Genomic DNA, 24683 nt, shown 5'->3' with positions numbered 1-24683 from the left:
ACAACATTTTCCAATAACTTACCTGGGAGTGACAGCTAGTCTTTGCTTTGCCTCGATTGTGGCCCTGTAGTTGGTCGTCTGTTTGGTGAGGTCTGGGCCAACAAAAGACAGAAGAGTCTCCATCTCTTCTGCACTCATCTGGAAGTATCAGTGATGTCGAGCACGGTCCAAGAGCAGGTCCTGGACAAGGTGGTAGTACTGCCCATGCTCCCTTCTCAGCACATTTATGGGATGCACCCATAACCGCCTCCACCTTACCTGTCTGCACCTCAATAACACAAGGGTGACCAACTTTTGTTTTAGCAGGTGGCGTCTGTTAATCCATACTGTTTAGAAAAGCATTAAAGTATTGTATTTTTTAAAAAACTTGTTTGGATGAGTATACTATTACAGTTTCGTATTTCATGGGCTTTTATTCAGTAAATGCATTGTTTATATCTCATACCAGAGTGGTTTGGGGAGAGGAAAGTGTCTAGAGGTGTAAAACTACAATTTGCACTTATTAAATTATACTCCTGTCCTGGCAATATCACTATTGTACAATCATGTACTTACTTACTCATGTTACCACTCCTCAATCGCGGTGAAATCAGAATAATCAAAATACATTTCAACAGGGCCACTGAAAATGTAGGCAAGAAAAGGCGCTAATGACGTCGTCCCGCCCCCAAAGTAATATCACTGGTTCAGTTTGTTTTGATATTTCAACCTGAGTGTCCTGATCGTTTCTGCTGTGGGTGAACAAAATCAACAGCGGACGCACGTTCGGTTTGGTTAGCAAGACACTGCATCTCAGTGCTTTAGGCGTCACTACAGACACCCTGGTTCACAACCAGCCGTGATTGGGAGTACCATAGGACGGCGCACAATTAGCCCAGCGTCGTCCAGGTTTGGTCGTCATTGTAAATAAGCATTTGTTCTTAGCTGACTTGCTTGGTAGAATGAAAAAATTGTAATAATTGCTTAAAGTTTAGAATGTCTCCAAAACCATATCAATGTCTAGACAGAGCATTTGGGCATCGTCGGGCAGAAAGGTACGTGGAATGACTCCAATGCAATGTAAGCAAGCAGGTCGGATCTGCTGGATACCAATTACATGTGCATCAGGCTATAATTGCATGTTAATCAGGTTACCAGTATCAGCTAATGGTCCCCAGTGAACCCCAAACAAATAGTGTGTAAGTAGGCTAAGTATGTACGTATCCCACATCCTATAAGGCTTGCACTGATGATTAATAGTAAATAGGCTAGTGTTTTGCATTCTACCAATCACCTGTTCCAGATGCAATCTTATTCCAACTTTAAGCGCAAGCTCTTAGCCTGGCCTATATCGTAACTAGTTCCAACCACAGTTCAGGAACAATAACTAAGAATATAGGCCTATGGCATTTTAGGTTAAGGACTGTCTCCACCACTCTGAAATGCGACACAAGCGAATCCTGCCATAATACTAGTAATAGCGCGTTTCCGCATTGGATCAGCTGATTCGGAGGAAGTATGCGGAAGAAGTAAATTCGAAACCTCAAGTAACCAAACAAAATAGTGACCTTTTTGGAAAGCTACTGACAGTAAAGTTTTTAAAATTTATTTTAAAGCAGAAGAGTACCTGTACCAGTTCCACTCCAGTAGTTATTTCACAGAGGTAGCCTAGTAACTGAACTGTCATCATCATGGCATGCAGCGACTCTATGGTCACAATGAATGGAACCCAAGTAAGTGTGAATCATTTCCAACATTTAGTGTTGGTAGCATTTCTCGTTTGCAATTATAAACGAACAGTATACAGTCGGATAGTTATCAGTGTATGTCGCTTAGAGGATTTGTTTTTCGTGCATTTCTGGTAGGCTACGCTGCATTGCCTCCATTGTCATGTGCTGCTACTGTCATGTGACTTAAATAACTTTTCAGAACATTTGCGGAACTGTAGTGTTTTGGCAGGTAGAATGCAAGCTCGTTTTTATAAAGTTTGAAACGCATTACTGCAGCGCAGACATGGCTTTATGATCTAGTCTATTAGATGGTGTTTTATCAATGTGTCGAAGCTGAGCAGTGAGCACAGTTTTGTGCACAGGGCAGGTGTACAGAGTCAATATACTACCGTGCACCTTAAAGGTTACAGGGCATGTTTAAATGAAAGTGACAATGTAACTGACCAGGTATCAAACATAGGCTACCTGGAAGGTCTCTCACATTGGCCGAGCCATCAAATGGCTTAAATACATTCAATGTCCAATATTCTGTCATTGATTTAACTTTAACTATTCAGGGGAGCACAAATGAGACCATGGTTTCATTCACAATGGTGCCCTGAGTACAATCATTTTCTCAATCAAGAAAATTAATATTATTGGATGTGTAGCTGATAGAGAATGTATTGTTGTTCGTTTCACAAGTCCTCAGGTCACAAACAAAGGTAAACCGTTCACCATACCACCTACCCTGCCCCATAAGCTTAAACACATTCACTCCACCATGGGCTATTTACTCTTACTCACTTTAACACAGAAATGGACTGGCCATAGAGCAGTTTGGGCAGATGCCTGATGTGCTGGTCCACCTTTAGCCCAGTAGTCCTGTCTAAAATGTTATTTTTTTTGCACATACTGATCATTATTTGGCTAACAATGGGGACCTCAAGGATAAAAAAATCCAACGGTGTGTTAGAAATGCCCGGGCCACTCTGCCCACTCTGCCCCTGTTGTATCCCATTAATTAACATGTATCTATGTATCTCTCTGTTGTTGCTTTACAGGTTTCCTATATTGGACATGACTGTGAGGACATCCCAGAGTTCCTTGGAAAAAAATATGGATTCTTGGCAAGACGGCTAGATCTCAGCTTCAATCAGCTAAGGTAGGAGATGAGCTGAGATGAGTCGTGAATACTTCCATGGACACAGTGCTGCCTTGAGGGTGATGCTTTGTGTTAGGTCAAATGTCTTATTAATTAAGACACAACTATGTAATCATACCCTTCATTAATAAGTCATTATAAATTATTATAAGGAATATACATACTCTTACACTAGATTACATATAAATAGGATTGCATACAGGCCTTGCATATTCATGCAGTCATCACAGTGTGGTGGTGGGTGGACGCAACTCAATATTAAGAACGTGTCCCAAATGTTTGGTTTACTCAGTGTAGATGGATGGTACACTGACCTGCCTTCATTGTTTTTAACCACCTTATCTGATAGAGATAGGTTGATGTATCTCAGTAGAAATATCCCAATGTGCCCATTGTACGTGTACATTTTAGTCATTTAGCAGACACTCTTATTACTGTACAGGAACAATTAGGGTTAATTGCCTTGCTCAAGAGCACATCAACATTTTTTGTCATGGCTGTGTGAAGGGCAGGATGCATCCCAAACGGCAGTCTTCAGGCCCTGGTCAAAAGTAGTTGGCTATAGGGAATATGCTGCTATTTAGGAGACACTGAGCAGCGGAGAGCTGGGTTGGCTGCTACCACGCTGTGGCTGAATTAAAGGCCTGATCAATAAATGTGACATGTTAATGCAGGGGCCAAATAGAATAAAAGATCCTTCTGACAGGACCTGAAGAATCACCTTGTGGCAGCTGGTTCAGAGCGAGGGAGCAGGGGGTGGGGGTGCCGTCTCAGTCATCTCAGCAGCAGGACTGGCAAAGTTGATCTGACAACTAAAAGAGGAGAGATGATGGTTAGAAGGTGCTTTTGTTTCTTGACCTGTCAGGGCCTTGAAAGGCCTCTGAATGGAGGCTCTTTTTGTCACGTCGTCGAAAATTGTCGTCGTCCAGCATTGTCTGTGCTGGAAATGGGGATTTTTGTTTAATTGATTCTCTTTGCGCCCGAGTCCTGTCACGTTAATAATTGCTAAGTCCCGCACCCCAGCCCAATCTGTCGTGAATAAATGTTTGCTTATCAGAGCATTAATAATCCTAATGAACCGCAGCGATTGAAAAACTAGCGTTGTGTTGGCTGGAGTTTGATTTGCCTGCCTTTTCATTCGCTGAGGGTGTCAAACTCTGAAGATTTCAGACATGATTGCCCCCCTTGAATGTGAAACAAAGGCAATGTGGTAAAATGTGTAAACTGCAGTTCTCTTTCATTGGATGTAATAATGTTAGACGGGTTTGTCATTTGCTGGGTTTTGAGTTGTTATTACACAGTTAACAACAAGAGAACAGTTAGTAGGCTAGATCTTATAGTAAATGTGTTGATTGATGTCATTCAAATGCTGATGACATTATTTTCCGATCAGCCTTATCTTGAGTAATGAATGATCACATTCTCATATCTATTACATTATAAATGTTACATGTTATATTATAAGTATGTTTCTATATAATAGTTATGTTATATATTAGATATATTGTAGATATGTTATATATTGCTTTTTGTACAGGTTATGAACAGTGTGATTACTTGTTTTGTGGTTTGACTTGTGCCTTTCACTAACCTTAGAGTCATCCTAGGCAGAAACGCTAGAGACACAGGAGGCAGAGAGACAGTCCTTTGAAGCCTATTGAGTTATCAAAATGGACTTCAATACAATGATACAGCCATGGTTATACTGTGTCCAAGGCCCTGAGTTTCTCCCGGACAGGTTGGTTGCAGTCAGTGATGGGCTCGTTTGAGTGTTAAGGCGAGAGCAAACAACTGTAGATGAAAGTTGAGGAGTGAAGTCGGGGGAGGTGCGTCTGCGACAGCCTAAAGTTGGACACTGATGTGGTTTTCCAACAGCAAGGCTCAGATCAACATGGCAGTGTTTCCCTTGTTTATAAAAGTTGTTCTTTATAATGTTGAAATAATCATGTCTCCAACCCCCATATCACACACTCACAAACTGAAAATATATGTGTGTACATTGTACAATCAATTGGTGAGAGGTTGTGTGAAGTTCATGTAGTCGACATGTAGGCAGGCGTAAGTCGGACAATTTGTATCCCCATAATGCAACACACTTTGAAAGGCGCTGACCAATGATGGTCACTGACTTGACGAAAGTGATCCTCTCTAGTGCTCCCACCATCATCCAGTTGTGGTGAGGTGATTTGAGTGTTTCCCTAGCCTGGTCTCAGATATGTTTGTGCCGTCTTGCCAACATCTATGGTAATCAGTTAGCAAGACAGCACAAACAGATCTGGAACCAGGCTATTATTTCCCTAAATATTCCTCATACACTGGATGTGTGCAAAGAGGGATATAGCTAGACAGACTGTCCATGTTGCATAGCTCTAAAATACAGTAATGTCTACCTTCCATACAGGACATGGTAGCTTGTTAGCTGTTACAGATGGCTTCATGGAAGTTGACTGCTACAGGCCTAATTTACCTGATGCAATTGCTGTACAATATGATCTTGTTGCCATCTGATGCACATTCAACACTGCAGAGCTCTCCCTGTACTCTGCCGTGCCCTGATTGTATCACTGCTGATACACCCTGGCCCATCTACCCAATTTTGACTCTGTTTCACTGATTTCTGCTCTTGTAAAAGCCTGGGTTTTCTGCACGTTAACACTAGAAGCTTATTACCTAAAATTGATGAATTGAAAGTGTGGGTTCACACTTTCAGTCCAGATGTGTTGGTCATTACTGAGACATGGTTAAGGAAGAGTGTTTTGAACACTAATGTTAACCTTTTCTGGTTATAACCTTCTCCGGCAAGACAGATCTTCCAAAGGTGTTGGAGTGGCAATCTTTACCAAGGATCACCTTCAGTGCTCAGTTGTCTCCACCAAGTCTGTCCCTTGAACAATTTGATTTGCTGGCTTTAAGTATTAAACTTTCAAATAGCTCTTTGTTGACTGTTGCTGGGTGCTATCGTCCTCCATTAGCACCGGCCTGTACCCTACCTGCCCTAAGCTCTCTCCTGGCCCCTTACACTAAATCTGAATTTGTCCTGCTAGGTGACCTAATCTGGGACTTGCTTAAACCACCTCCCTAAATCTTTCTCAGATTATCACCAATCCCATAAGGTATGACTCCAAACACCCAGAAAAGGCTACTCTCCTCGATGTGATCCTCACAAATAATCCTGATAGGTATCAGTTGCTGATGTTTTCTGTAATGACCTTAGTGATCACTGTTTTACAGTCTGTGTTGGTAATGTCTGCTCAGTGAAACAACCTGTCCTCATTTGTCAGAGACACTTGCTAAAAAACTTTAATGAGCAAGCCTTCCTTCATGACCTGGCCTCTGTAAATTGGTATAGAATCAGCTTGATCCCCTCTGTCGAAGACGCTTTGACCTTCTTTTTTTTTAACAAACACACCCCCGTAAAGAAAATGAGAATTAAAAACAGATTCTGCCCCTGTTTCGACCGTGATCTGGCAGTTACTCCACCTCAAGAATTCCATTTGCCGAAAAGCTTGGCACGCGCATACTCAGGCTGACTGGCTCTCGTTCAGGCAAATGAGAAGTACACTCAGGCTATCTGGAAGGCCAAAGTTAGTTACTTTAAGGAGCAGTTCTCTCTCTCTGTGGTTCTAACCCCAAGGAGTTCTGGAAAACGGTTAAAGACCTGGAGAATAAACCCTCATCCTCAAAGCTGCCCATGTCCCTTAATGTTGATGATGTGGTTGTTACTGACAAGAAGCACATGGCTGAGCTCTTTAATCACCACTTCATTAAGTCAGGAATCCTGTTTGACTCCGCTATGTCTCATTGCCCATCCAACAATTCCTCATCTCTCATCCCTTCTAATGTGACTAGCCCTGATGCTCCTCTCTCCTTTTCCCCTACCCCATTACAAAGTTTCTCCCTGCAGGCCTTCACTGAGTCCGAGGTGCTAAAGGAGCACCTTAAACTTGACCCACTTAAAAAACATCTGGGTCAGATGGTTTAGACCCTTTCTTCTTTAAGGTTGCTATCATCGCAAAGCCTATCTGACCTTTTTAACCTGTCTCTCCTTTCTGGGGAGGTTCCCATTGCTTGGAAGGCAGCCATTTTGCGTCCTTTATTGAAAGGGGAGATCAAGCTGATCCTAACAGTTATAGGCCAATTTCTATTTGCCCTGTTTATCAAAAGTTTGGGAAAACTTGCAAATAATCAACTGACTGGCTTTCTTGATGTCTATAGTATTCTCTCTGGTATGCAATCTGGTTTTTGGTCAGATTGTGGATGTGTCACAGCAACTTTAAAAGTCCTAAATGATGTCACCATTGCCCTTGATTCTAAGCAATGTTGTGTTGCTATTTTTATTGACTTGGCCAACACTTTTGATATGGTAGACCATTCCATTCTTGTGGGCAGGCTAAGGAGTATTGGTGTCTCTGAGTGGTCTTTTGCCTGGTTTGCTAACTACCTCTCTCAAAGAGTGCAGTGTATAAAGTCAGAACATTTGCAGTCTCAGCCACTGCCTGTCACCAAGGGAGTACCCCAAGGCACGATCCTAGGCCCCACACTTCTCAATTTACATCAACAACATAGCTCTGGCAGTAGGAAGCTCTCTCATCCATTTATATGCAGATTATACAGTCTTATACTCAGCTGGCCCCTCTCCAGATTTTGTGTTAAATGCTCTACAACAAATCTTTCTTAGTGTCCAACAAGTTTCTCTACCTGTAGCCTTGTTCTGAACACCTCCAAAACAAAGGTCATGTAGTTTGGTAAGAAGAATGCCCCTCTCCCCACAGGTGTGATTACTACCTCTGAGGGTTACGAGCTTGAGGTAGTCCCCTCATACAAGTTCTTGGTAGTATGGCTAGATAGTACACTGTCCTTCTCTCAGCACATATCAAACTGGTTAAATCTAGTCTTTGTTTCCTCTATCGTAATCGCTTCTCTTTCACCCCAGCTGCCAAATTAACATGGATTCAGATGACAATCCAACCCCTGCTAGATTACGGAGACATTTATAAATCAGCAGGTAAGGGTGCTCTCGAGCGTTCTTTACCATTCGGCCATCAGATTTGCAACCAATCATTATAGTACACATCACTGCACTCTAACGCCTCTGTAAACTGGTCATCTCTGTATACCTGTCGCAAGACCCACTGGTTGATGCTTATTTATAAAACCCTCTTAGGCCTCACTCCCCCCTATCTGAGATATCTACTGCAGCCCTCATCCTCCACATACAACACCCGTTCTGCCAGTCACATTCTGTTAAAGGTCCTCAATGCACACACATCCCTGGGTCGCTACTCTTTTCAGTTTGATGCCGCTAGCGACTGGAACGAGCTGCAAAAAAACACTAACTGGACAGTTTAATCTCCATCTCTTCATTCAAAGGCTCAATCATGGACACTTACTGACAGTTGTGGCTGCTTTGTGTGATGTATTGTTGTCTCTACCTTCTTGCCTTTGTGCTGTTGTCTGTGCCCAATAATTTTTGTACTGCTACCATGTTGTCCTGCTGCCATGTTGTTTTGCTACCATGTTGTTTTCATGTGGTGTTGCTTCCATGCTATGTTCTCAAGTGTTTCTGCAATGTTGTTGTCTTAGGTCTCTTTTTATGTAGTGTTGTGGTGTCTTGCTTGTCGTGATGTGTGTTTGTCCTATATTTTTAATCCCAGCCCCGTCCCTGCAGGAGGCCTTTTGGTAGACCGTCCTTATAAATAAGAATTTATTCTTAACTGACTTGCCAAGTTAAATAATTTGTGTTGGTTTTAGAAAAGATCAAGGCCCGCAGAATTGTTCCTCGTTCTTGATCGCATCACATTAACCTGTCTAGGACTGAGGTTCCGCAACAGCCAGTGAAAGTGCAGGGCACAAATTCAAAACAACAAAAATCTCATAATTAACATTCCTCAAGCATACAAGTATTTTACACCATTTTAAAGATACAATTCTCGTTAATCCAGCCACAGTGTCTGATTTCAAAAAGGATTTATGGCAAAAGCACTGCAAAAGATTGTTAGGTCACCACCAAGCCACAGAAAAACACAGCCATTTTTTCCAGCCAAAGAGAGGAGTCACAAAAAGCAGAAATAGAGAGAAAATTAATCACTAACCTTTGATGATCTTCATCAGATGACACTCATAGGACTTCATGCTACACAGTACATGTATGTTTTGTTTGATAAAGTTTGTATTTCTATAAAAAAATCTGAGTTCACATTGGTGCATTACATTCAGTAGTTCTAAAACATGTGGTGATATTGCAGAGAGCCACATCAATTTACAGAAATACTCATAAACATTGATAAAGATACGGCTATTATACATGGAACTTTAGCTAAATTTCTCCTTAATGCAACCGCTGTGTCAGATTTCAAAAAAACTTTACGGAGAAAGCAAACCATGCAATAATCTGAGTACAGCCTTTAGACAACAAAGCAGCCAAAAAGATACCGCCATATTGGGTAGTCAACATTACTCAGAAATAGCATTTTAAATATTCACTTACCTTTGATGATCTTCATCAGAATGCACTCCCAGGAATCCCAGTTCCACCATAAATGTTTGATTTGTTCGATAATGTCCATCAGTTATGTCCAAATATCTTCTTTTGTTAAGGCATTTGATAAACAAATCCAAAAGCGTGTTCAGGTTGCGCGTTCAGGTCGCGCCGGACGTTCAGTTACAGCCCGTAGAAACATGCCAACCTAAGTATGGAATCAATCTTAAGAATGTTTTTAACATAAATCTTAATTAATGTTCCAACCGGACAATTTCTTTGTCTGTACAAATGAAGTGGAACGTAGCTACCTTTCACGGGAGCGCGCCAGACCGAGGCTGTGGCACTCTGCCAGACCGAGGTTGTGGTACTCTGCCAGACCACTCACTCAAAGAGCCCTTATGAGCCCCTCCTTTAGAGTAGAATCCTCAAAACAGGTTCTAAATACTGTTGACATCTAGTGGAAGCCTTGGGAAGTGAAACATAACTAATATCACCCTGTATCTTCAATGGGGGCTGAGTTGAAAAACTACTCACCTCAGATTTCCCACTTCCTGGTTGGATTTTTCTCAGCTTTTCACCTGCCATATGAGTTCTGTTATACTCACAGACATCATTCAAACAGTTTTAGAAACGGCAGAGTGGTTTCTATCCAATACTAATAATAATATGCATATATTAGCATCTGGGACAGAATAGGAGGCAGTTCAATCTGGGCATGCTATTCATCCAAAAGTGAAAATGCTGCCCCCTATCCCAAAAAGGTTAAGAACTTGATGTCCAAAATCAAATATGTATATCTCTGACATTTCTCATTTCATTATTAATATTTCATTTGGTTAAGGGGGAATCTTAGATTTCAGATATTATTATTGGACTTCAAAGGATTCTCTGGACAGAGGAGAAGTTACCCAAGCCATTTGCCACTGATAGTATTTATTGATTGACTGATAGTTGTGTATTAGTTGTTGGATTACAAACTATTTGATTTCCCTCTAAACTTATTACTGGTGAGGCTTGTATTCATGTCATCAAGACATCTCACTTTTCTAGCTTCCACCTTCTCATATCTAGGGCCAGTATTTAATTTCTGACCAGCAAAACTCTGGTTCCTGTACATTCTGGAGTTTTCTGGTCATGTGGCCTAATGAAACAACTTATCCTGTTGTATAGTGTAAATTAACCACCCTTAAATAAAGGCATTCTTTGCGATGATTGGAGGCTGTGGAAGTCACATGATTGGGTGGAGCTGTGAATTTCAATTAGCGAGCAGAGGTGATAAACGAATCAGGAAGTAGAGTGATGGGTGGTGGCAGCTATTTTCTTTCTCGCTCACTCTTTCTCTCGCTAGCTCAGGGTCGTAGTTATCCCCATAAGAACTCCCCTTGAGGACAAAGGAACCCAGTCCCACAGCTGTGTGTAAAACATGTAGTCTGTCCCTGATGAGAGGAAGTCTCTGTGATACCGCCTGTACTTGTTATGAATCACTTCAAAACAAGTGCTTGACGTCTCCTCGCCCCTATCAAGATTTGTTTCACGCTACCGCTCTGTAGACACACCAGTGTTTCACAATTGTGACCCCATTTCGGTGACGCCAAAAGTAACCCAAGTGCTAACTGCCTTGACGAGTGGACTTTCTTCAGTATAATATGTTGATATCCGTCAGCCCAGTTAACAGCTCTCATCCACTAACTTGACAATGAGTGTCAGTGAAAATGAGGCAGCACCTGTCACTGAAGTGTGTGTGTGTGTGTGGGTGTGTGTGGGTGGGTGGGTGGGTGGGTGGCTGGGAAGGGAAAGTCAGGAGATAAAGTTGGTGTAGCAGCCTGTCACACCTACACCTCATATCCCCATGCCAACCTGTCAGGCTGCCTCATCGATGTGTTGAGAGAGTGATACTCCTAGACCAATGTAGCAGTTGGAGGACAGGGGTGGATATTATTGTGCTGTCCACTTAGTTTCAGGTGTGTGTGTGTGAGAGAGAGACATTGTGATGATGGGGAATACACTGTAGACACCACTACTATCTAATGGTTACTACTAGAGCCAGTGTCTGTCGTAGGGGTTTCAATCCGTTACCTGCTGTAATATCATATATGACACCTGAGGAGAATAAATACTAACATTATCTGGTTGTTTCAGTGCAACAGACGAGTCACATCTCTTTTCAGACGGAACATGACATTGAGTCTTGTTAGTAAAGAGAATAATTTGACAGGTTTCCTCCTTGTCACCACCACGCTCGGCTGAGTTGTTGTTTCTGATTGCAAATGAGATGGTTAGGGTCCTGTGTAGCCTGTTGTCTCATCACATGCAATAGGTCTCAACTGTAGTGCTACTATACAGATCAAGAGGTACACACACTGGTAACTTTGGGGAGCATTGTATTGAGCCACACTGCTGTGTCGTAGTGTTCAGATGTATGTTGTGGTGATCACAGCTGTGTCGTAGTGTTCAGATGTATATTGTGGTAATCACAGCTGTGTTGTAGTGTTCAGATGTATGTTGTGGTGATCACAGCTGTGTCGTAGTGTTCAGATGTATATTGTGGTAATCACAGCTGTGTTGTAGTGTTCAGATGTATGTTGTGGTGATCACAGCTGCGTCGTAGTGTTCAGATGTATGTTGTGGTGATCACAGCTGTGTCGTAGTGTTCAGATGTATATTGTGGTAATCACAGCTGTGTTGTAGTGTTCAGATGTATGTTGTGGTGATCACAGCTGCGTCGTAGTGTTCAGATGTATGTTGTGGTGATCACAGCTGTGTCGTAGTGTTCAGATGTATGTTGTGGTGATCACAGCTGTGTCGTAGTGTTCAGATGTATATTGTGGTAATCACAGCTGTGTTGTAGTGTTCAGATGTATGTTGTGGTGATCACAGCTGCGTTGTAGTGTTCAGATGTATGTTGTGGTGATCACAGCTGCGTCGTAGTGTTCAGATGTATGTTGTGGTGATCACAGCTGCGTCGTAGTGCTCAGATCACTGCTGCGTCGTAATGTTCAGATGTACAGTGTAAGTCAAGGGTTTTTCATAATTTTTTACTATTTTCTAAGTTGTAGACTAATAGTAAAGACATAAACTATGCAATAACACATGGAATCATGTAGTCACCAAAAAAGGTGTTGAACAAATCAAAACATATTTTAGATTCTTCAAAGTAGCCACCCTTTCCCTTGATGACAGCTTTGCACACTCTTGGCATTCTCACAACCAGCTTCACCTGGAATGCTTTTCCAGCAGTCTTGAAGGAGTTCCCACATTTGCTGAGCACTTGTTGGCTGCTTTTCCTTCACTCTGCAGTCCAACTCATCCCAAACCATCTCAATTGGGTTGAGGTTGGGTGAATGTGGAGGCCAGGTCATCTGATGCAGCACTCCATCACTCTCCTCCTTGGCCAAATAGCCCTTACACAGCCTGGAGGTGTGTTGGGTCATTGTCCTGTTGAAAAACAAATGATAGTCCCACTAAATAAATCAGACAGTGTCACCAGCAAAGTACCATCACACCTCCTCCATGCTTCACGGTGGGAACCACACGTGGAGATCATCCGTTCACCTACTCTGCGTCTCACAAAGACATGGCGGTTGGAACCAAAAATCTCAAATTTGGACTCCAGACCAAAGGACAGATTTCCACCAGTCTAATGTCCATTGCTCGTGTTTCTTGGCCCACGCAAGTCTCTTCTTATTGGTGTTCTTTAGTAGTGGTTTCCTTGCAGCAATTCGACCTTTAAGCCCTGATTAATGCAGTCTCCTCTGAACAGTTGATGTTGATGTTTGTTACTACATTTATTTGGGCTGCGATTTCTGAGGCTGGTAACTCTAATGAACGTATCCTCTGCAGCAGAGGTAACTCTGTATTCGTTTCCTGTGGCAGTTCTCATAAGAGCCAGTTTCATCATAGCGCTTGATGGTTTTTGCAATTGCACTTGAAGAAACTTTCAAAGTTCTTGAAATTTTCCGTACTGACTGACCTTAATGTCTTAAAGTAATGATGGACTGTTGTTTCTCTTTGATTATTTGAGCTGTTCTTGCCATAATATGTACTTGGTCTTTGACCAAATAGGGTTATCTTCTGTATACCACCCCTATCTTGTCACAACACAACTGATTGGCTCAAGCACGTTAACCTTTCTAGGGTATGTGGGATGCTAGCGTTCCACCTGGCCAACATCCAGTGAGATTGCAGAGCACCAAATTCAAATACAGAAATACTCATTATAAAAATTCAGAAAAGACACAACTATTAAACATAGGTTTAAAGATGAACTTCTTGTGAATCCAACCACTGTGTCAGATTTCAAAAATGCTTTACGGCGAAAGCATACCTTACAATTATTTGAGAACATAGCCCAGCAGACAAATCATTACAAACCGTAACCAGCCAAGTAGAAGAGTTACACAAGTCAGAAATAGAGAGAAAATTAAGCCCTTACCTTTGATCTTCATATGGTGGCACTCAATAAATGTTTGTTTTGTTTGATAAAGTCTCATTATATCCAAAAGCCTCCGTTTTGTTCGCGTTTTCTTCAGTAATCCACAGGCTCAAACGCAGTCAAAACAGGCAGACAAAAAAATCCAAATTGTATCTGTAAAGTTCATAGAAACATGTCAAACGATGTTTATATTCAATCCTCAGGTTGTTTTTAGCCTAAATTATCTATAATATTTCAACCGGACAATAACTTTGTCAATATAAAAGGTAAACAAGAAAGGCACTCTCTCGGGATTGCGCGTTGAAAAAGCTCTGTGATACAGTAGGGTCCACTCATTCAGACTGGTCTTACTCCCTCATTTATCAGAGTACAAGCTTGAAACAATTTCTAAAGACTGTTGACATCTAGTGGAAGGCATAGGAACTGCAATTTGAGTCCTAAGTCAATGGATACTGTAATGGCATTGAATAGAAAACTACAAAAACAAAACAAACAAAAACTTCCTGAAATGGATTTGTCTCAGGTTTTCACCTGCCAAATCAGTTCTGTTATACTCAGACACTATTTTAACAGTTTTGGAAACTTTAGAGTGTTTTCTATCCAAATCTACATTATATGCATATCATATCTTCTGGGCCCGAGTAGCAGGCCGTTTAATTTGGGCATGCTTTTCATCCAAAATTATGAATGCTGCCCCTACTCTAGAGAAGTTAAGAAGGAAAGAAATTCCTCAAATTAACTTTCAACAAGGCACACCTGTTAATTGAAATGCATTCCAGGTGACTACCGCATGAAGCTGGTTGAGAGAATGCCAAGAGTGTGCAAAGCTGTCATCAAGGCAAAGGGTGGCTACTTTGAAGAATCACATATAAAATATATTTTGATTTATTTAACAGTTTTGATGTCATCACTATTATCATACAATGTAGAAAATGGTAAAAAATAAAGAAAAACCCTGGAAGGAATAGGTGGGTCCAACCTTTTGACTGGTACGGTATGTTGTGGTGATCACTGTCCTCTACTCTGTATTGAACAGATAAATCTCACTATCTCGCTCGTCTTTTATTGTTGATGTAAGTGCTCCCCTTAGTACAGTATGTGCAGAAATAGACGATATAGACCTATTGGGTCTCAATAGTCAAATTCATCTAACTTAGTCTACAAAGTCTTACATTCTTCAGCACAATGATATACAGTAACTGTGTTTTAACCAGGACAAGACCCATCATGACTGTGTTTTAACCAGGACAAGATCAATCTTGATGTCCCATCATGTGCTCTACTGTCATCCAATGAATCAAGGCTGTTGTTCCCTGCTCCCCCCCCACACCCACCCAAAGCTGTAGAGAGAGATGAACGTGGAGTTTTTGCATTGCAGATCAACCCTCCTCCACCTGTGTGTGTAGGATAAGGCTACAGTACGTCAGCCATGGCAGCCATTTGGCATTTTAATGGGAAATCAAGTATGCTAACTCGCAGGTAATACAAAACAAACTAAAGTGCTCTAAATGTCGCCCAGCCTGTCAAATGAGATGTTAGTAGTGTGATGAAAACAGAAAAAGGAAGACAACGTAGGGAGGGGACCCCCGGTTACCACTCAGAAATTAAATAAAACCTTGTATGGCCTGTCATCCATGTCGTTTTATATTCATATCTAAAGCACATTATGGTATTACTCCGCCACACGCCTCACTCATCTGTCTCTCTTAATTGGTCACAGGCGGCGCTCCGTCTTTCAAGTCCCCGTATGTCAACAGGGAAAGGGGCCTGCTAATTGACAAATGGGTGTCACAGACATGAAGTGCTCCTTTTCCATCAGAGCTAGACACTGGGTGTTTGATGGGGAACCAGAGGAGGGGAGGGGGGAATATTATTGGCATAAACCCAGTAAGAGCCGTCAGACTGGGGCTGAAATGAGAAGTGACAAGGGAGAGAGAGGGGCTGTCATTGTCTTGGCTGAGTGTTCAGTCTGCAGAGATAGCAGTATGCAGATAGTGTCAGTTTTCGGGGGGGACCGTCTGTATGAAGACTTCAAATTACTTAACTGGGAGTGTGGTGTGTGTGTGTGTCCGTGTGTTTGACTTGGCGCTGGTTTGTATATATTTCATATCTGATCTATCAGTCCCATTTAGGAGTAATATTCTGTATAACCAGGTTTGCATCTCATGAATTAGGGCCAATACAGTGTTCCTCCAGACAGATTTAAAATGGAGAGATAAGAGAGACCAAGCCAGCAGACCAGGAAGTAATATATTCATATTGGAAGCTATATGCAATTTCACATAAATTCTGTCCTATTGAAAACACTCCATTTTAATTTTCATTGGAACAATTTCCACAGTGATGGACCACTCAGGGGAAAGTGCAGAGATGGGAGAGAAAATTGAGAGAATAATGGGACTAGATGGAATGGATGTAATGAGTTGTCAGTCTGTTGTTTTTCTTCGTCTCGCCAGTTGTTGTGCATCTTTGTCCAGTAATGACAACTTGCAATCTCATGGTAGTTGATGAAACACTGTGGTGTCTTCTAGGAGGAAATAACACTAAGAGTTACCAGCTTTGGCAACACTAAGTTGACCTTGGTTATTCTATGAATAGGAATAAATTATGTTTCAAATTAGCTACTCTTAAAGTAATTACAAATTAGCTACTCACGACATGCAATTACAACAAGACATTATAATTAAAATTGCATGTAAGTATATGTGTAACTAGGATCCGTACAACTTATTGTAAAGTATGTATTTTTCTGTTGTCCCTCTAACGTACAGATGTAGGATCTTAATTTGACCTATATTGTCACAGCAAAATAATCCAGCGGCGACAACATTTGAGCATTTAGTCCATAATGTTCCTTCATCTGTGGTTAGGCTATTAGCTGGCCAAAAAGCAGGCTACATGAAAAGTGCAATACTGTTCAAATAACCGTGTGTTAGTGTGGGTTTTCAGTGAATGTATGTAAAGCATGAAGCGGTGCAGGAAAAGGGTGATCAAATTAAGATCCCACATCTGTAGTCTAACCACCTTATCCTGGAGATGGTTGCTGTCAGTTGAACTGTTGATTCTCAGCAGACAAAGCTAGTTTCCTACTAGAACTGGTTTAATCTGGTTGTAATGACATCATCACAGCCAGTTTTGCCTGCTGGCTTTGTTCTCATAGAACGCTAGGCGTCCTTTCCTGAATACTCTCCAGGCCGACCCCAGCCCACCCCAGTCCAGGGTTAGCCAGCCTCTGCTTTCTGGCTAATGTTCATCAATGCTGTGTGAAAAGCAGAACAGAAACATACCATAGCCTGGAGAGAACTTGTAATGCTAAACACATGACAACTGTGTGTGTGCTTGTAGACCGTGTTCATCAAAGGTTTTGCTATCAGCATCTGATGTCCATGTGTCAAAGTAAACGGAACCATAGCACTTAGTCAAATGAAATCCTGCTGGAGAGGGGGACCTCAATGAACGTGACGCTCGCTCAAAAAGAGAAAGACAAGGGGAAGAGAACATTAGTACAGTCTTTCCAAATTTGTTTAGAAATATTCTCGCGGGCAAGTCATGCACTCTCTGTTTTGGTAAGATGACAATCTTGTATCAGAAAGATTTTTTGCAGCCAAACCGCAGCGAGGCAGCAATATGGTCCTGGTTTAGAGCAAACTCTCTGTCTCTCTCTCTCTCTCTCTGTCTCTCTCTCTCTCTGTCTCTCTCTCTCTCTGTCTCTCTCTCTCTCTCTCTCTCTGTCTGTGTGTGTTTACATACAGTACTGATTCTGACTGTAATGAAGCACTACAGGTACCATGGAGAAGACTGGCCCCATTTCAGGATCAGTGTTGCCTTTTAGATCATAATGAGTAAGATTACGTGGACAGGTCAGCATTCCTACTCTGGCTTGCTTATAAATACATGCCCAAATCTGCAGGGGCTTGACCCAAGCAAGAGTACAACCAATAATGTTTTGTCATCTTTTCTTTTGTGTGGACCCCAGGAAGAGTAGCTGATACTTCTGCAAAAGCTAATGGGGATCCAAATAAACAAATGACTGTGTAGGATCCTTTTTTTTAAATCACACTAGCAAGGGATTTTATCGATAGGTGAGGCATACTCCCAAATCTAGTTAGGATTATCTGCAGTATGCTGAGACAATTGAATGATAGCTAGAGTCACTCAACAGGGTCTTTCTGTGTAGTATGAATGGAGCAGTACATGCCTAGCTAGGCCATAGTCCCCCAGTCATCTCCCAGCTGTATAGTCCCTTTCACCAACACTGTATTTATAATCCCTATCTATGTCTGTGTTGCAACACAACAAAAGCCCACTGATGGCAGAGAGGGACTCATCCCTAAATCACTGTCAGAACATCGCCGCCGGCCTTCTAGAAGGCATTCCACCACGGAACGCTCGCTAATCTCAGGCCGTCTCGTGGTGGTGTTGGATTCCGTAATGGAATGGAACATCTTTATGTTCCTTTTGTTCAAATTAAATATATACTGGGCACCGGTGCCATTCCCTTTGATGAGTGTGTCACGTTTTTTATTGTATATCCCAAGATGGATGGCGTGCCACTGACACAGAGCGCAATCTACAGGCCTATAGTTGGCCCTACTGCTGACACACAGCCAACACTCTGGAGGGGAGAGGAGAAAGGCTGACGGTTTATTGGCACAGAGAGGAAGAGAGGGAGGGAGAGCGAGGACAGAGGGGGAAAGAGAGAGGATAGACTGACTGATGAAACAGCGAGTGGGAGAAAGGATGGATGGGTGGATAGAGAGAGAGGGGAATTCTGTACTTTATGGTTTTTACCACAGCCAGCTGTCACAACTCCGCCCGCTATGTGGATGGAATTTATTGGGTATTATTTAGAAACTTGTCAGTGGTAATGACTACAGCTATGATTTCAATTATCACCCACAAAATAGAGCTTAGTTCACTACCTCGCCGGGCCTGACATTTAAAAATAGTTCGATACCCATGCTATTTTAATATTTTATGTTGACCAGCGATTTAATTTTCCTCCCTGGTGTTTGGCATGTGGTGAAGGGTCCCACTCCCTCATGTGCCCTTCGTTTGGTTGCCCTGTCAGAGCTATTGAGTTCAAAGCCCTTCCCAGGGAGGGAGGGAGATATTTTTTCCATTGACACAAATCCAATTAGTTTTAGTACACAGTTTGGTGAAATAAGAAGTCTCTTTAAAATCTACAATATGTTTCCTTCGCGTTTTAGTAGAGAGCAACGCTGAGTGATGTATCTTTATGGGTTGACTTGAATGGGCCAGTGGCGGACATACTCCCATTTTTCTATTCTGACAAGTTCAAAACAATTCGCCCATACGTCTTACTTATTTTCCCAGCAGCCATAGCCGGAGTCTGTGAATATTGCATAAACAAGTACTGTAGCTACTTTCTAAGATCTTGATTCTCCTACATATTTAAACACATTAAATACTTTAAGACTAACCCACAGACGTTGCCGTAAGGTCTTGCAAATATGATGGGGAAAATCGTGAATCTATTATTTAATAGTGACATGTTTAGTAAGTAGTTGACTTGTGGTGAGCTGATGCCTAGTCCAGTTTTGACATAAGGGTGTGCATTTTAAACAAGTGTTAAAAGGGAGATGATTAGGGATGGCACTGAGCTGTCAACAAGGCTACTAGAATAGTATGCTCCGCTAAAGGTGAAGCTGAGGGCACATCCCAATAGTTTAACATGGCTTCCTCTCTTCATCTTCTCTCATCCATCTGTACCGATCTAAAAACACAGGCGAGGTGAAAGCAATACGGCAGATTAATATGTAGAGCAGTGTTTCCCAACTCCCACACACGTTGGCTGTAGCCCTGGACAAGCACACCTGAGTCAACTTGTCACCTAATCATCAAGCCCTCAATGAGTTGAATTAGGTGTTTTTTTTGTCCAGGGCAACAACAAAAACGTGTGCTGGTGTGGGTACTGGAGAGTTGGAGTTGGGAAACACTGGTGTAGAGGAAACTACTCTAGACTACTGAGACACACCCTAAATCTCCTGTTAGTCCATGGCTCATCTAGCGTTTACGTTCTCCCATCACACTAAACCATCTCCCAGATGAATGATGTAAGCGGTGGGGTGTTCTCATCAATGCGTCCCGAACGAAGAGGAAAAATACGCTTCCAGAGCCGCCTGGAAGCTGAACAAAGAAGTTTCCTGCTTTCCTGGATTTGGCTGCCTGGACAATATGGTTGCTCTCAGCTCCATGGCTCTCAATCCATCTTCCACAGTTCTCTCCAGGAGAGTGGATTGGGTTGAAAAGTGAAGACCGAAACATGAGGTCTACCCAGCCAAGGTTTTAGATGATGCTTGTAGCCCTCACCATTTTTAGAATTATGTGGTGTGATTTTTTTTTTTTTTTTAAGAGGCTCAATGATAATTGTTGACAATGGAGAAGATAAATCGCACCACCATTAAAGTGCATGGAGAACTGTCACTATGTCACTATAGACCTATTCCTAGTGAGCCTAGGGGACTCCATCAATATTAGAAAATATTACATCACCGCAATAAACGCTGCCTAAAATAATCATCTTTTAACCTTAGCGTCGGGAGTCATGTTTAACAGTGGTTTGCCACCCGCGGAGTGATACACTACAGCAAATCGGCTAATGTGCTTGCTTTGCAAACTCTCACCTCACTGGCGAGGGGTGACGTTTTTTTCTCCTTCTACCCCAGTTAGAAGGCTTTAAACCATTTCTGTCTCGGTACAGCTGCACCACATTCTCAGCACAGCTGTAACACATTTCCCGTTTCCATTTCAGATCAACTCAATCACATCTTTGGCAGCGTTTGCTTTTAAAAGTCCCTCGCTTTCCTCTTCTCTCAGCCACCTTCCTCCCCAATCCCTACGGCCTGGTAGTGCTTAGCCTGATAGGATGGTTTATAGAGAAGGAATATACCTCCTCCCTGGGGTGAGTTTCTCTTCGTCCCTCCTTTCTCTTTCTCGCGCCCTCCCTCATTTGTTTACCTTTTTAGTTGTTTGATACTCAATTTATTTCAACAGCATGGAAAACTATTCTCTATAAAACAATGCAGCTATAGGAATGACAGAATCAAAGTGTAGAGAAAGTGTTTATAGTTACATATGACATACATCAGACTGAGAGGTTTTTTTATGGTCAGGCTGCAATACATCAGTGATATGTTGCCTCATTCCTTTTGGATTTACTGAGGCACATGTTGAGATAAGAAACGGTGGCGGCATGTTCCGTGTCTAGGCAGCTGACGTGTGTATTCCAGTTCAAGAATACTCTCCCTGTGAAAATGGGCGGCCATTTTGAGGTTCTAGCAATTTGTTTTCCCTTCATAGATATAGTCTGCCCATTAGTGTATGTACCATGACTCTGATCACCACTGAGACAGTTTCCTTGTGAACTCTGTGTATGTGTATCTGTGGCTGACACTATCTCAACAACAGACCATAGGCCTACATCCCACTGATCCGCTCTCCTCTGTCTGTCCGGACATTTGGTGCTATTTAAAGAGTTATCCCTCGACGGTGGTGGTGGTGGAGGAGGAAGAAGAGTGATGTACTCCGGGCAAAGAGAACAGTCCTTTTCTTCTACTGTCTGGTGCTGGGGCTCTGGGGTCCTCAGCAGTCAGAATCCTGCCTCTGTACTGAGAGGCTTCAAAACAAATAATGGAGGAAGAGGTGGAGGAAGAGTGGGAGGGGGGAAGTGAGTAGGAAGATGCAGAGGAGGATGAGGTGGAGGAAGAGTGGGAGGGGGGAAGCGAGTAGGAAGATGCAGAGGAGGATGAGGTGAAGAACAGAGGGACGAGGATGGGGAAGAAAATAGGGGGCACAGGATCCTCATGAGACAGGCTCAACAGGGTGCAGAACAGACTTGTGATCTAACCAGCTGTTTGTGTCAGTCCAATGAAAGTTTTGTAGAAGGGGAAGAGTGAGAATAGAAGAGAAAGAGAAGTGTAGAGAAAGTGGTGTAAAATCCCTTTACCGTCCTGTTTTTGGCAGAAGGCAGGTTGGAAGAGATGTAAAGATGTTCACAGGGCTGAGGAAGACTGGCGTACAGAAGGTCTACAGCTGGTGGCTAGTTTGGCCTTTTAGTTTCACCTCTGGTGCATATTTTAGCATGACAGTTCTATCCATATGTTTGTGTGAGTGAGAGTAGACATGTTTAGTCACTAAACAAGATGGTCACTTGAGGGTGCTTCTAGTTGGTCAGTGAATACATAGATTCACACTAACAGGTTGAAATTAACAGAATAATTACCATTTTCCTCTACTAATTCCCATAGACCAATATCAGATTCAATCTGGAGGTTTTATTTCATTGTATGAGGCATGTATTAGCTTGTTTCAAAGTAGCCTATAGCCAAAATCAGACCATATGTTGAGGACATTATTTGATGAGCACTTCTTTATGCCATTGAAACCAGCATTTTCTATTGTTCTGTTTTCAAATCAACGTTCTTTCATTGTCCAGCAGGCAAAGACACAGTCCTTGTCATATTAACAACCCTGCTAGTTGTTGCATCTTTAGATCTCCCCTCTTTCTACATTTCTAACAGGTATTTTCATCTCTGTCACATGAAACTGCTTGCATGGGTTCTTGCTAATTGCATTTTGTCACTACTGCCGTGTGCACATTGGTGTGCTTCTGACGTGAAGGAATAACAGTTGATCAACATTTTAAGCTAAACGTTCTGATCTGTTACTTTAGCCTCATTGCTTTTTACATGTACAGTGGTCTTAGTTGTGGGACTACTGTATATCAAATCAAAGTTTATTTGTCACGTGCGCCGAATACAACGTGTGGACCTTACAGTGAAATGCTTACTTACAGGCTCTAACCAATAGTGAAAAAAAGGTATTATGTGAACAATAGGTAAGTAAAGAAATAAAATCAACAGTAAAAAGACTGAAAAACAGTAGCGAGGCTATAAAAGTAGCGAGGCTACATGCAGACACCGGTTAGTCAGGCTGATTTGAGGTACTGTACTTACAATGCTAACAATAACTAGGAGAAGTATGTAGGTAACTAGTGCTAGTTAATTTGTTGTTCTCACATCACTTGTCATCACTACCTGCTGCAGCGCTCTCTCAACAACAATGACTGTGCTCAACACCCTCCCCCGTGGCCCTTCCCCTCCTTCCCCACCACTGACACTCACTCACTCAGCAACAGTCTGCCTCACTGCCTGATAATCAGCAGGAGCAGGCCACAGTGAAATTCATTAAAAGAAAATGTAAAGAGATGCCATGGTGAGAACTGCGGACATCCTAATTGACTTGTGACATGGCCGTCAATCAAGACAAGCAGAAGGCCTATAGGCTTAGGTCAGGCTTAAAAGGTTGTCTGAACTGAATCTTTATGTTCAGTTATCTCATCGACCTCTGTGTTTTGTATAATCAATCAGAATTGTGAGTTCAAATCTGGCTTTTCAAGGATGTATGGTAACCACATTTAAAGAATGGACAGTATTGTCATCGTTGCTGCTATTGTTAAACATATAACAGAGACAAATCTCTCTTCCTTTCAACTGAGTACCAGTCATCTAGTCACACACACACACACACAGAGCCCCCTCTCGCTGCGAATATGTATCCTTCCAGTGTAGCTGCTTAAATTAATTATTACTTTTATAGTGAACCCCGAGGCCGTGCACAGGCAGCTAATCCCTAAAGAGAGATAATCCGAGCCATCCCAACAGAAAATCAATGCTGCCCTTTGGTGTTGGCATGCCATCAGGGTAGGGGGGGGACACATGTCTGACAGACCTCCTGATTATTTGATGAGGTGTGTTTTTGAAGTTGTAAAACCAGTGGAGGATGCTTGAGGTGTTTGGGATTACAAAGAATATCCGTAAGCGAGGGAAGCTGATAGGAGAGGCTACAAATGGGTATTTGTGTGATTATTTATTTTTTGTAGAGTAGAAAGTGATGAGTTTCATGGTGAAAAAACTCCACAGTCCCATGAAATGGCTCATGAATGTCCTGTGAAATGGCTCATGAATGTCCCGTGAAATGGCTCATGAAATTGACTCTGCAAATAAACAATATTTTGAATCACTTCGATGACCAGAATGTCCTTAAAGCGACAATCAGCAGACGACGTGTTCTCCCCGCCCCTGTTTCGGTAGAAAGCTGAGGGATGGGGCTGGAAAATTGTAACCACTCAAATAAATGTAAAAATGATAGTTTTTAGCCATGTTTTGTGGCTATATAGTGTTTGCTTACATTTACTTTGTTTACAAACATTGGGAAAAAACAAGCTTATATTTCTGGTTCTGAGGCATTTATAAGTTATTTCTTCAAGAATCAATCGGTAAATATAATTAATTTACAAGTCCATAAATAGATGTAGCAACTGCTTATTGCCGCTTTATGATTCAAAACTTGTTTTAAAGACAATAATTGTATCATAACTTGATATCCCATAAGGAAATTTTCGATATCCCCTCGGGTCCCAACCTGTTTTGGCCATTTTGTGTTCATAATCGTTTCAGCGGATGGATGCTATGAATGATGTTTATATTGAAACCATGGAGGACAGATGACCTAGTGTCGACCTCTGTGTTGATGGATGGATGTGGTGGTTGAATGTTCTGCAGCGCTGCAGTCATTGAGCATCTGAAGGGATTTTCTTTCCACTGATGGACTGCTGATGGAGTAATCAGATTTGTAGCACTGCACTCTGGATATTTTCACTGGGCTGTTTGATGGCTAACGCTAGTTGAGTTTAGCTCCCTGGTTTAAAGATTCTAAGAAAGGCTATAATGGACAGCCACTTTATTTAAAGGAAGGACTCTCTATCCCAGAACAAGCAGTCTGGAATTGCCAACATTGTGTGTGTCTTTATGAAAACTTCTTCATGTTCAAATAGATGAGAGCCGTCATTGATACAGTCTCTTTATACTTCTGAACATAATCTACATTAGAAGC

At 42.0% G+C, this 24683-nt stretch overlaps 1 protein-coding gene across 2 annotated transcripts in view; it reads left to right on the top strand.

Moving 5' to 3' along the window:
- The first annotated feature begins 910 nt into the window (after positions 1 to 910).
- The window catches only part of LOC112253557 (leucine-rich melanocyte differentiation-associated protein), a 427723-nt gene continuing 403950 nt past the window's right edge, over positions 911 to 24683 (top strand). The window contains exons 1-2 of one of the 2 annotated variants that reach the window (XM_042299055.1): positions 911 to 1712; positions 2753 to 2853. In XM_042299055.1, the coding sequence (XP_042154989.1) occupies positions 1671 to 1712; positions 2753 to 2853 (143 nt within the window). In that variant the 5' untranslated portion in view covers positions 911 to 1670. The remainder of the gene's footprint in view (positions 1713 to 2752; positions 2854 to 24683) is intronic. The other variant, XM_042299054.1, reaches the window with a different exon arrangement.

Source organism: Oncorhynchus tshawytscha, linkage group LG16 (assembly GCF_018296145.1).
Source record: "Oncorhynchus tshawytscha isolate Ot180627B linkage group LG16, Otsh_v2.0, whole genome shotgun sequence".
Classification (NCBI taxonomy): domain Eukaryota; kingdom Metazoa; phylum Chordata; class Actinopteri; order Salmoniformes; family Salmonidae; genus Oncorhynchus; species Oncorhynchus tshawytscha.
This window is presented reverse-complemented; position numbering and strand designations above follow the sequence as displayed.